The 13104-nt window shown below is 52.3% G+C and overlaps 1 protein-coding gene across 1 annotated transcript; it reads left to right on the forward strand.

Annotated features, from left to right (window-relative positions):
- Window positions 1-88: 88 nt before the first annotated feature.
- Window positions 89-12172, forward strand: LARP6 (La ribonucleoprotein 6, translational regulator). The gene is made up of 3 exons (XM_044438533.1): window positions 89-324; window positions 9290-9485; window positions 10590-12172. Exons 1-3 carry the CDS (start codon window positions 89-91, stop codon window positions 11655-11657), a joined length of 1500 nt encoding a protein of 499 aa, XP_044294468.1. The 3' UTR covers window positions 11658-12172.
- Window positions 12173-13104: the final 932 nt, after the last annotated feature.

The raw sequence follows: 13104 nt of genomic DNA on the forward strand, positions 1-13104 counted from the left end.
GCGGGCGGCGGGGCTGCTGGGGTGGCTGCTGCGCGGCTCGTGGCGGCGCTGGGCGGCGGCGCTGCTCCCCTGCGCGCCCGGCGGCGGCATGGCGGAGCCCCAGCCCGGCCCCGAGCCCCAGCCGGGCGGCACCGGCCCCGTGGAGATCCGGGTGGCCGCGGCCCCCGACGCCGAGCGCGCGGGGGACGAGGAGGAGGAGGACGACGACGAGGACGACGACGACGAGGAGGACCGGCGCCGCGGGCTCCTGAGCCTGGCCCCGCTCGGCGGCGGCAGCTGCAGCGAAGACGATTCCGGCCGCTGCTCCGGCGGCTGGAAGTCGAGGTACGGCGCGGACGCCCCCCTTCCGGGCGGCCCTCGGCCTCTGCGCGGCCGCGGCAGGCCAGCTGGGCTTGCAACACGCCCGTCGCGGGGGGTCCCGGCGGTTTGCCTGGGAGGAGGCGCGCCGAGCCTCGCTGGCGGGGCCTGGGCGCCCCGAAGCCGGGACCCAGCGGCCTTTCCTGGCCTGCTGCCGCCTCCCTTTTCTCTCGACTCGCGCACCTGCCCTCTGCATCTTGCCCGCGGCTGTGCGCCCGCTGAGCGCACTGCGCTCTCCATATTTACCCTCGGGTGCAAGTCCCACCTCGCCCAGCGGGGCTTACTCTTCCGTAAGTGCCTCTCCGGCCGCTCGAATCGCGAGGACTAGCGTCTTCCTTTGTCCGTTTCTGCCAAACAGGATGGTGCAAAATCTAAGAGTCTAGAAGGAACTGCAGGGAAGGTCTGCGTTTTGCCCGAGGTTGCCTGTATTTGACAACTGCAAATGTGCAAAATAGCTTTTGTCTGTGGCCCCGAAGTCTTTCTCTTGCTCTGCCAAACGGGGAGAGGGCGAAATCCCAAGAACTCTTTGAGCGGTTCCCTACCTCAGGGTAGGGTTTTAGGCCAGAATGAGCTGCGGGGCCTGTGAACTTGGGCGGGCGGGGGGGCGCTACCACATTTTGAAGTCATTCAAGCGCCCATCAAGAGTCGCCCCCACCCCAAGTATGAGAGGGAGTGACTCCGTAATGGAAGCCACGGCCTTGAGCTTAGAAGAGCTGCGCAGGGCAGGGCGCTTTGGAAGACGAGTGTCCATGGGGCCACCCTAAGTTGCCGATGATTTCATTGCATGCTGGAAGATAATTGCTAACAGCAGAGTCTAAGCTTGTCTAACGGACTCCACTGCACCCTTTCCAAGCCTGGTTAAGGGCATGCTTTAAAACTGGTCAGCAAAGGGGGAATCCAAAGTGCATTCATCTGTGCTTTCACTCCTCCCGTGTCTAGAAAGAAATGTCTAGGGAGGAAGAAAAATAAGAAGAAAAGAAATATTCGGCCCCAGGAATATTTTCTCCCCAGGATCTGAGTGGTGCTGGCTGTGGCAAGAAATTGGTGGAATGGTTTTTCTTTTTGCCAGATCTTTTTGGCGTGGGATTTGGGCGGGTGAGCCAAATAGCTCTGGGCCACATTCCGGAACAGGAGGGGCTTCTCTCCAGCCATTGGGATGCTCATGGGTGAGTCCTTGCTCAGAATGGCGATGGACAGTGCCTTGCAGATGCTTGATCTTGCTACGTCAAATGAGGGTTGTGGTCCATGGGAGGGCTGGAGATGCCCTATAGCTTTTCCCTGCATGTTCAGACTCCGGAGTGGTCCCCTTCTTTAAGGGGGGCTGTATTTGTACTTCGCGGTCATGGCTGTTGTGATAAGCTCAGGTGTCGGCCTGCGTTGGTCTTCCTGCAGACTCCGATATCTGTGCAAATATCACCTAGAAGATGGAGCACATTCTGATAGGTGATGCTCCAGGGGACACATCAGAACAGACAGCTAGAAAGGAGGAGAAGCAGGGTTTTGTTAAACATTCGGCAAATAGCTCCTGGTGGTTGAGGGCTAAGCTGGAGCCTTTGAAGCAGAAGCGGGAGGGTCACCTGTCAAAGGATGTGGTCCTTGCAAGATTCCTGCACTGAAGGGACCAGGGGGACACCCATGAGTTTGGGGAGCAGAGAGGAACTTGTACTGGGCTTTGGCCCAGAAAAGAAAAGGAAAATTCCAGTGGTAGGAGAAGGAAAGTGCCACTCCTTTATTGAGAATGCAGGAGGAGGCAGAGAGGGAAAGAACTCCTGTGAGCAGAGCTTTGTCTGAAATGTGGGGTGCTCGCCTGGTCATGGAGTGTACTCGCCTCTGGTGACCTGGCCATTGGCTCCATGGAATCCAAGCTAAAACAGCAAAGCTTCATTGCACACAGAGCAGGAAGCTGATAAATAGCATGAAAAGAGCAGTTATTCTATTAGTGGACACATAATTGAGACTATTCACAATAATTTGCTTGAATTTCTTTTTGGTAAATGCATAAAGCGTGGGAAGAAAGAAGGAGAGACAGTTTGGGGAGTTGTTAAATAGGCAGTATCTGTTTAAAATTCCCTTGGTAGTCTTGTGTATTTTGTCTCTCTTGTTTACTTTACTTTGTTCTGTTTATACTAGTTTTTCCTATTTTACTTTTTAACGTATTTGTATATGTTAGGAAAAAATAATTAAAAATGGCAGTAATTCGCTTGAAGGAGCGGCACTGAAGATGAGATTGCTCTCTGGGCCAGAGGACCAAGCTGCAAGAGGTGCTAAGCTCATTGTTAACCATTATGTTGTTTTGTTTGCCTTTAAGTAAACCAGGGGTGGGGTGGGGTGGGGAAGGGTTGTTCCTCAGAGGGGCAACACTTGGGGAAGGGGGAGAGCAGCTTTTCCTGCCTTCCCACGGTCCCAATAAACACTCCCCACCCCAATCCAAGAAGTCCCAACAGGTGCAAGCCTGCATTGTGGGAGGAAAGGGCTTAAATTCTTTATCCCTATACTCTGCAGATGGAAAACTCCCTTCCCTGTGCCCAGACGAATTTTCCTTTTAAAATCCTGACACAGCTGCTCAAGAGGCATTTGGTACCGAGGAGGGCGGAGAGCGGACCCCAGAAAAGCCTCGGCTTTGGGTTCACTGTACCCCGCCTGCGGCCCTGGAGCTCCCTTTTGAGGGGTCCGTTCTGCACAGGCATGCCCTTCCCGGCCTTCTCCTGCAGCACCTTTCCCCTTCCTCCCACTCTGGCCCCATCGCCTTCTCCCAGTGCAAACTGGGGACTCCCCCGCTACCGCCCACCCCGTCCCGCCGCTTGTGCAAGCTCCCGGATCCTCTGCTCTGAGGCTTTGCAGCTGTCCCGGCTCCTGCCACCAGGCTCTTGGCGGAGGGAAAGAAAGGGGGTGGCGAGGGGGGGCTTCCCCCCTCCTGTGCCCTGCAGCTCCGAGCCGAGCCCGAGCCCGAGCCCGGCTCGACGGTCCACGCAGGCACCGCCTGACGCAACAGGGCTTGTCGGCTCCCAAATCCAACAGGAAGCCCAGAGCATGGGGAGCTGGATATTGCATGAGGCTGCCTCCGTCCCCCCCCAGCTGGCTCATGCAATGCTCTAAAGCCGCCTTTGGCAGGGAGCCGGGAGAGCGAGGTTTCCCGGGCCTGGTGGAGGGATGTCCTGCTGACCTGGCAGTTGGGCGGGTGGCAGGAGAGGGAGCCGGCTTGCTGAGCCGCTTCTCGCTGGAGGATGGCCTCCCGCCGCCTCTCCGTCCTTCGAGATCTGTCTGGGGGCCTCTGAGCCCTTGCTGTGGATGCTGCCCTGTGGCAGCTTCGGGCTCTGCACCCCCGTCCTGCTCGTGGGGTCCCTGCCCAAAGGCCTGGGCCCAGTCCAGCAAGACTCTTTGTATTTTCCTTGTTCTTCTTCCTTGGGAAGAAGATTCAGCCCCTTTGCCTCCCCGATTCTCATTTGGAAATTATAGTTTCAAAATGCACACGTGATAGAATACACGTGCCTGTTGCGTGTTTGTGTGTGCGCATGCAGATGCGCGTGTGTGCAACAGCACATGCATAGAAATGAAATGTGTTCCTCTCAGAGAAGAACGAGACTCCAGTTTGGAGGCCCTTGATCTTTCCCACTCTTGACCTGGGATTCTGCAAAACTGATCTAAGGAACCCATCTCTAGCCATGCTTCCGAAACAGGCCCAGTTGCTATTTTGCAGTGTGCTTCCAGCCTCTGAACCCAATTTGGAGAAGTGGCACATGACACGGGTACTGGATCCACCTCGGAACACCAGAAGCTGCCCTCCGGAGCGCCAGCAAACGGCCTGAGATCAGTGTTGCCAACACTGGCCAGCAGCCGCTCTCCAGGGTTTTGGAGGGAGGCTCGGCCAGCCCTAGCGGAAGATTTCGGGGACCAGGCCGGGGCAGAGCAGGGCTGCGGCCCTTTTGACGGCAGCCTCTCCCTCTCCCCGGCCACTGACCCTCCGCTGGGTAACCGTCTCCATCCGAACCTCAAGGCTGGGCTTTTTTTGTCAATCTCATTAGCTGGGTGCGTTGTGCTTGGTGAAGGATGAAAGCCGATTAGGGTGCCCGGGAAGCTTTGCGGCGAGGGCAGGGCGGCTAGTTGGACTGCTCTCGGCGATTAGCGTGATCGGCGCGGTGAAGTCTCCCCCTGGGCCGTGACGCACTGGAGGCCGTCAGCAGGGAGTTACCTGGAAATAAATGCATCGGAAGACCCGAGGCAGGAGCTTGGATTACGGCCGGCTTAACGAGGCGGCAGTGGGCATTCCCGCAGGTGGCAGGCCGGCTCGGGCAGTGGTCCCGGGACACACTGCCTGGCCTCCTTGCCTTGCTGGCTCCTTTTGGGCAGCTGCCGGTTGCGGAGATGCTGAAATCTCATGCCAAGGGGGCAGAGGGAGGCCTGCCACTGGCTGAGAACCTTCATGGCCAGGGCTGCTTGTTCGTGCGTTACCCAACTGAGAGTTGCTTACGGGGAGGTTTCAAGGACAAACATCTCCAAGCAACGGTATAACGAAGAGCACAACAATAAATGCAGCCACCCATAGATTGAAATACTAAGCCACTGAGAATATGAAAGAGCCCCAGGAAAGCTAGCCGTTGGAGTCGCGGATTAAAGGCCTGCTTGAAGTTGTCTTAACCTGATGTCTAAATACGTGCCGTGAAGGGGCCAGGCAGATCTCCCTGGGAAAGGCACTTCATGGACACGGGGCCACTACAGAGAAGACTGCTGGCCGCTTATTGCTCCTTTTTGGGTCACGGCAGCCAGAGAAGGTCCTTCGCAGACTATCTTAGCCATCAGGAAGGATTATATGGGAAAGGGTGCGCCTTCCCATCCGGCATCCTGTTGTTTACCCTGAATGCCCATGTTTGCAACTTGTCTTTCTTTTTTGTTGCTTTTAAAGTACGTCACCCTCATGGTTGCAGACCTTTGGGAGTCTACATGTGCAGGGTTGGGACACCTGTGTGCTCTTGAGTTCTGACCCGGCTGCTCTTCCGTGGCAGGACTGGGACTCCCCAGTGTTCGTTTGAAAGCAGGAATGCTGAAGAGGCTGCAGCTGTATAATTCTAGCCACTGGAGGTTTGGGACCAGACAAGCCACATCTAAGCCTCCTAAGGCAGTGGATACTTAGACTGCTCCACAGTTTCCTCCCCAAGTAACTCCAGAAGGCAGTGATGGGAAAACCAGCTTGTCTGCAGGGAAGTCATGAGAGATGCAGACAGGCTGTTGCAGAAATACTGTAGTTCTTTTTCTGCACTTCAGGGAGGCAGACAGACAGACGAAGCAACATTTACGATTTTAAAGCTTTAAACCAGGGGTATCGAACCTTTTTCAGCTCAATGTCTAAATTCCCCTTTGATTAAGTGCTGGGAGGGGGCGGGGCTAGTTACGAGGGTGGGTGTGGCCAAAGGCAAAAGAGGCGGGGCCATTTTTAAAAGTGCTTTCCGCTTCTAGCTCCTCTGCTTGGGAGCAGTGTTTCGGTGTTTCAGAATGAAGCCTCTGTGCAAAAGCAGGATCTACCCCATGACTGGCAGCTGGGAGAAGGAGGCGGAGCCAGTGGGAGGGGGTGTGTCCATCTGGGGAACCGCCCAACCCCATCCATGCTGCCAAGCTGCGGATGTTTTCCGTTCTCTGTCGTTCTGCCTTTTTTCCTTGCCATCGCCTTGATCGCTCTTCTGGTGGTTTAATATGCTTCATATTTCTACAGTTGTGGTGAGCTGTCTTTGGGCACACTGATGGAAAGATGCGGTATTTTCAGTAAATCCACACACAAGCAAGGGAGTGGTCCAGGGTGACTCAGTCCCTGCAACAGCGTAGGAATTTGCTTTTTGGCCAGAGCTTTGACCTAGTCCTGGACTTCAAAAACAGCTGTGTGGACCCGCTAAGATCCTGCTGCGGCAGCTGGTGACTGCAGCTGAAGAGGTGGGCCTGAGGCCTCAAAATTCAGGCCCGTGCAAGTGTGCTCGTCTTTGTGGGACCCTGAGACATTCCGCTTGTTTTTCTGCAAACCGTTCCTCTTCTAAGAACGGGGTCAGGCTGCCATCCCCAGGGCATTCACCTGCTGGGAGAAAGACCCGTGGAAGACGGTAGGACTGTCTTCTGAGTAGACCAAAGTTCCACCATTAGTACATCCTGAAGCCTCGTCATGCTCTTGTTGGAAGGTATGACTCAGAACCCAGAGCTTCAGGGGTGTAAACTAAGGAGATTACGGCCTGGCTTAAGCTCCTCGTACACACGCATTCCCTGTACATCCTCCCTCATTAGAGGCACTCACAAAAATAGAGCTGGTTGCACGCTTAGTGGGTGGATTGGATCCCCCCTTCACTTGGCCAGCCCTCGGAGCATCTTTGCGCCTGTGGGGAAACCTCAGTTTCCCTGTGCGTCCGTTCTGGTTGCCTCGATGTGTTGCACAGGTGGAGAAAGACACATGGGGTGTCTCAGGCGTTGTTTTGTGGTCCTGTGTCGTCTTCCCTTCGCTCGGCTTGAAATCTTTCATACCAGGCCACTAAGCCAAACCAAAGCAGGGGATGCGTTGGATGCTTGGAAGCTTCCATGGACCCTTCGCCTGGCAGGCACCGTCCACGGACTGGCAAGGGCTTGTGGAGAGGAATAACTTCTTGGAGAAGCCTTTCTTGGAGGCTTCTGCATGCAACGCTGGGGCTTTGCTGCGGAGCTACGACGGTGCGCCTAAACCAGGTGCAAATTCCAAACCTCTGGCATTCCTCAGGAAGAGCCTTCCCTCTAAGCCTTCTCTGCGGTGGTGCCCCACTTATGGAATGCGCTCCCCAGAGAGGTCCGCCTGGCGCCATCAGTTTGTTTTTCGGCACCAGGCCAAGACCTTTTTATTTAAACGTTATTTTAATTGCTGATTTTATTTATTGAGTTTATAATTTATGCCAGGATGCTTCCAGGTTTTATGTATTTATATTGATATTTATTTATGTGTTGGAAGCCGCCCCAAGGCTTATGCAAATGGGGTGGCATATAAGAATTCCGCCCCATTCCGTGTGTGTGCATGCGTGCGGTCTATATATATGCACGCAGGTGGAACTGGGTGGCTTTCTCGCCGTTTCTTCCCAATTTTAAAAGCTGACAAGGGCTTTGGTGCTAGGATGGAGCGGTTGCAGCTGCGCTTTGCAAGTATTTGGGGGGTTGTAGCCCCCCCCCCCCCCAATTTGGCATGTGGTCCTTCCCATCACTGCAGTGTAGCTATCCAGAGCTTCCCTGAAACGGAAATTTGGCCCTTGGACTGAAAGTGCTTTTTTCCCCCAGGTTTTGTTTCGTTTCTTCTGGGCCATCCTGTCCCCATCCTTGACCTAAATGGATTAGGATAAAGGGATTCTGTCTGTTAACTCCTTGGATCCCCCAGGCTGCGCAGCATTTCGGTCTCTATTTCCGTTCCTCTTTGTTTGATCCGCATCTTCCATTCTGTGGTTTAACCGGGAGTCCTGCACTGAGCAACGGGTTAGCCCCGATAGCCCCCTGGCCCCTTCCAGCTCGTCTTCTACGATTCCTCTTGGGGTTAAATGCAGTGAAAGGCTGTGGGGGATCTCCCCAGCACTGGGACTTCAAGTGGCAGCCGCTAAAACCCTCTGGACAGCCACTCCGTGGGCAGCACGTTGGACATCGGCCAAGGGCACGGACGGAGCTGCATCGTGCAAGGAGACCTCACAAAAGCTCTTCCCGCCAGCCCGTCCTCGGTCTGCAGATTTCTCCCTAAACCGTTTGCTGCTGCTGCCGCCGCCACTTTTCCCTTTTTTAAGTCTCCTTGACCAAATAAACGGGATATCTTTCACACACACACACACACACACACCAGAAAAATATTGTTGCAATCTTCCGAAAGAACGTGACTGGCTAATATGCTCCACGATTTTGAAGTGCAGAGGACACAAATGCCCACTCCGAACATGTGCCTGTTTTCTTTTCGGCGTGTGACTCACAAGCAGATGAGTCACTCTCTAACGGGGCTGTTTTTCTGGCTGCCTGCACATTAATTTTTGACATTGGCGTTCTTCAGAATCATACAATCTCCCCTTGCTTTTCTGGATGGGTTGGATGCGGCCCATCAATTATCTACTGATATTGAGGATATCATTATCAGTCAGTCTGTCTGAGGATTCACACAGACTCCCCCCCCCAAAAAAAATCTCTTATATTTGGTTTTCATAAGCTTGTGTTGATTTGGTTTTTAAAAGCACCAAATCCTGGATTTGGCAGAACTTGGATCTTCGTTTCTTCGTTGTATGAATCGGCAGAGTTGTGCCCAGACTGAACCGAATTTATCCAGTGGTGCTCTGATTCACTGGGCCGCTGGCATTTTTAAAAGAGAAATGACTCTACTGGGAGGCCAAGTGATGTAGCAGTCGGAGTACTAGACCGGGATTTGAGAGATCAGGTTTCTGGTTTGGGAGATGTGGTTTCTCTAAACTTGTGCAGGGTGCCTCTTTGCTGCTCAGTAACAGCTCGCCTGCATGCATCTGGGGGTTTTGCGGGACTTATGGATTATCGGGTTGGCATATTGGAAGGTGTACCTTCAAGCAGAATAAATTATGCCGAATAAGCAGCGACAAGAAAGAACCTCGACAAAATGTTGCAGCATGGAAGGCCACTCAGCCAGCCAGCTGCACTGTTCAAATGGGCTTTTAAGTTCTATTTTCAAGTTTTGTGATCCATGCTATGCTCTTTCAATTGCATCTATACCATTTTAAATAAATTGTTAACTGCCTGGAAAGCTTCGTCTGTTGAGCAGCGTATAAATGAAATGGATTGTTGACAGTCGTCGTAAATAAAAAGCAGTATTTCATGGTATTTTTCCATCTAGTGGTGACATTTTTTCCCCAGAAGCACCTCAAGGATGTGACTGTGAGAAACTGAGCCGAGTTTTTCAACTGGTCCATTTCCTGTTCTTTTCCTCCCCATCCCTTCCCTCCAGTGGTGGCGAGAATGATGGAGACGACTCGGACCGCAACTGGAAACCTCCAGAGCACGAACTGATCCTGAAGCTGGTGGCCCAAATTGAGTATTACTTTTCAGATGAAAACCTTGAAAAGGACGCCTTCCTCCTGAAACACGTCCGGAGGAACAAGATGGGCTACGTCAGCGTTAAGCTGCTGACATCTTTCAAAAAGGTACAGGTTTGCTTTCGAGTAGCTGTAACATCTTGTTTTCACCCAGAAAGCGCAGCCATGTGGGCTTTGCAACGACCGTATAAGTACCTTCTTTTTTGTTGATTTGGATAGGGAATGCTCACCTGCATAGATGTACATAAATGACATACTTTTCTCTTGATGGGTAATGAAACATCAGTGGGTTAAGTTCCCGCTTTCAAATTGAAAGACACTCGATTTGGCCACTCCGGCTGTGACTTTGAGTTCATGATTAGAAGAGTGAGAAGCCCTAGAGTAGACTTTTCTTCTCCTTGTGTCCCCTGGAGATCTTCCCCTGGAGTCCTATAGATATATCTAGACCTGTTTAGGAAGTAACGCCAACATGTGGACTGCCTGTCCCTTGGAACTGTAGATGTCGCTCACCTCTTCAAATTTGTATCTGCTTTCATTCACAAGCCAGGAATGCCGTGCTTAATGTAATATCCCAAACCTGAACTCTGGGTTGCTGAGTAACAGTCCCAGAGTTGTAACCCAACAACAAACCACAGTTTCTTTGAACCTCAACAACCCAGAGCTCTGGGTTCTCACATTGCATCAAACAGCCAAGGAATGGGGCATCCCTGGGTTGTGGGCGCAGGTGGTATGTTGCTTCCATGCCGTTCCATATGGTGGCCATTGCATGCAGCTCAGGGCATGTAGGACCTATGCATGGACGGAGGACATCTTTCCAAAGCGTATAGGGCCCGGGAAGATCTGTTTTGAAATAGTCCTCATAGTTCTCAAGAGGGCCAACACTGGTTATGTAAGAAACCCAAGAACGTTTCCATCTTTCCATTGTACCGCAAGCAGCCTCACTCCAGAGAAGACCGCCCTGGCTTTCTGGGCGTGCACTAAAGCTGTTTTGTTGACTGTGTGCTGATGCAACCTTGCAAGGGTTGATTGGTCATTGCATCCCTTGGCTTTCTACTTTTAGGCTTTGTCCCAAGCACGTGGCAAGTGTCATGTGAATGAAGGCCAGTCCTATTTTAACACTATAATAGTTAAAATTATAATTGAATGTTAATAACATATATCACTGGAACTACCCTGGCTTTCGCTGAACATGCCACCTTTTCTTCTTCACAGGTTAAGCACTTAACCCGAGACTGGAGAACCACAGCGTATGCTCTGAAATATTCCGATACTCTGGAGCTGAATGATGACAGCCGAAAGGTGCGAAGAAACACCCCCGTTCCCGTATTCCCTAGCGAGAGTCTCCCAAGCAAGATGCTGCTTGTCTATGACATCTGCCTGACCTCAGATCTCCGTTCTCTGGATGAAGGGCAAGAGAACGGATGTGTTCAAGAGAAGATGATGGAGCGCCTCCTTAAAGTTTTTGTTAGGTACGGTGTGATTTCATCGGTACGCATCCTCAAACCTGGGCGGGAGCTGCCACCCGATATAAAAAAATTCAGTAGCCGGTACAGCCAAGTTGGGACCAAAGAATGTGCGATCGTGGAATTTGAGGAGGTCGATGCTGCTATAAGAGCTCATGAGTCGATGTGTATTAAGGACCACGAAACCGCGATGAAAGTGCTCCTCATTGGAATGAAGCCGCCCAAGAAGAAGGTTCTGAAGGACAAGAATCGTGATGATGGGACTAGCAAGGGTCCCAACAAAATTCGATCCATGAACAAGAGAGTGGAAGAACTGCAGTACGTCGGCGATGAATCTTCCGCCAACAGCTCCTCAGAGCCCGAGAGCAACCCGACCTCTCCCATTTCAGGACGCAGAGGTTGTTCTTCCAACAGACTGAGCCCCTCCTCCTGCCAGAACAATCACCTAAGCCCCAACGTGTCTCCGAGGTCAAGCCCTTGGAGCAGCCCCTCTTCCCTGCGGAAAGTATCCAGGATGTCCCCGCTTGCCGAAAATGGCAGGCTTAGCCTCAGCACTAGTCCCGAGACGTCGTGGAGATGTGCCGACTATTCCTCAGACAGTAGCGTCACCCCTTCTAGCAGCCCGTGGGTTCAGAGGCGGCGTCAAGCGCAGACTCTGACGCAAGAGAAAAGCCCGCTTGGGAGTCCAGTGCAAAGCCCCAAAATTCAGAGTGCGGTTGGGTTGCCCATTGGAGTGTTGCGTTTTCCAAGGGGCCCCGATGGCACCAAGGGGTTCCATAACAGCCACGAGCGGAGCAAGCCCGCCAAGAACGAGTGAGCCGTGCTTTTGCTGGACACGTCGCAGCATCTCTGACCAGTGAATTACTCCAGTATTGAATTACTTCAAGAACTTGGACCAAGGCAGTATTTTTATTTTTAAAAGCTTTTGTATCCATGTAGCTTTATACGTTTGCATTTGCACTTAATCTACGTTGTCTTTATATATATTTTTATTGTTTTGAAATCTCAGCATGGATGCATTTTACTTTTCTTTTTTTTAATACGCCATGTATAACTGAACATTTTATGGGGGGAAACGTTTTAATTTCCAAAGCTCTGTTTGAAAATGGCAAAGTGCAAATATATTTAGTCAATGCAATTGTCTTGAGTTGTACCAATTCTCCAAATAGTATGTTGAAGTCTCTTTCTTTTTTGTAATGTTTTGAAAGGAACACACACACGTTTCTGATGTTTTGCAAACATCTCGTCTAGTGTGAAAGGATACTTCCTTGGCATACAAAAATACAAAAAAGTGTATTTTTGGTAGTCTAAATAAATAACTCAATAACTTAAAACTGTCTCCTGGGCTTGTTGGACTTAAAAGCCAGGCTAATGAGAGTAAGACAGCAGTGGGTAAAAAATGTTGATTTTTGTGCTCTTAAAAATACACAGACCAGTGGTTTTCAACCTTTGGCTGGTTGCATAGTACGGGGTGGCAGGAGGGGGGGGGGGGAAGCTGGTCAACTATTGATCAGAGAAACCTGTCAAGAACATCCAATCGGCTTCTGCGGATTTCCTAGAAATATGGTTGGGAAAATCACTGCTTTGGACTCGAGGGAATGAGTGTAGTGACATGGAGCGTCTGACCAGCTTTGCCCGTTCTGGGCATCAACCCCCCCTACCCCTCTGTAAGCACCCCCTGCTTCATGCAGCCGAGGAAGATGGTCGTACTTGCTGGCTCTCTGCCGGCACTGATTGTATCCCAACCAGGACAGAAACGTTCCGCACCAGGCACTTTCTGCCCAATGCCCCTGATCTGTTTTCACCCTGAGGAGGAAGAGACTGCAAGCACGCCTTTCCTCGCTGGGGGCGGGGGGGGGGTGAAATAACCAGCCATAGCATGGCATTTGCTTCCCCCACAGGGCCCCTCCGCCCCCAGACCAGCTGCCGGGAACATGTGCCTTGCCCTGCCTAAGGACAGGGCCGGCCCCAACAAGCAGTGACAGGTGCTATGCAAGGGCAAGGCGGATACATGGCACCGGTGGACTGGATGGGTGTCTCCCATATTTTACTGCCGACAATCAGTTCTGTGCCCACGGGTGGCCTGTGTCCTGCAGCCACCTGCTTTGAAATTTGGGATATATGGGAAGAGCCTTGGCAAGTGCCTGCCCAAATCCGGCTGTCTCCAGAATTCCAGCTGCTGCTGACTTTCCCGCAAGTGGGAGCTGTAGTCCAGCACATCTGGGGCGGGGGGGCGGGGCAGTGCGCCTATGCACAGACGAGCG

This window comes from Varanus komodoensis, unplaced genomic scaffold (assembly GCF_004798865.1).
Source record: "Varanus komodoensis strain SLA01 unplaced genomic scaffold, ASM479886v1 scaffold33, whole genome shotgun sequence".
Taxonomy (NCBI): Eukaryota; Metazoa; Chordata; class Lepidosauria; order Squamata; family Varanidae; genus Varanus; species Varanus komodoensis.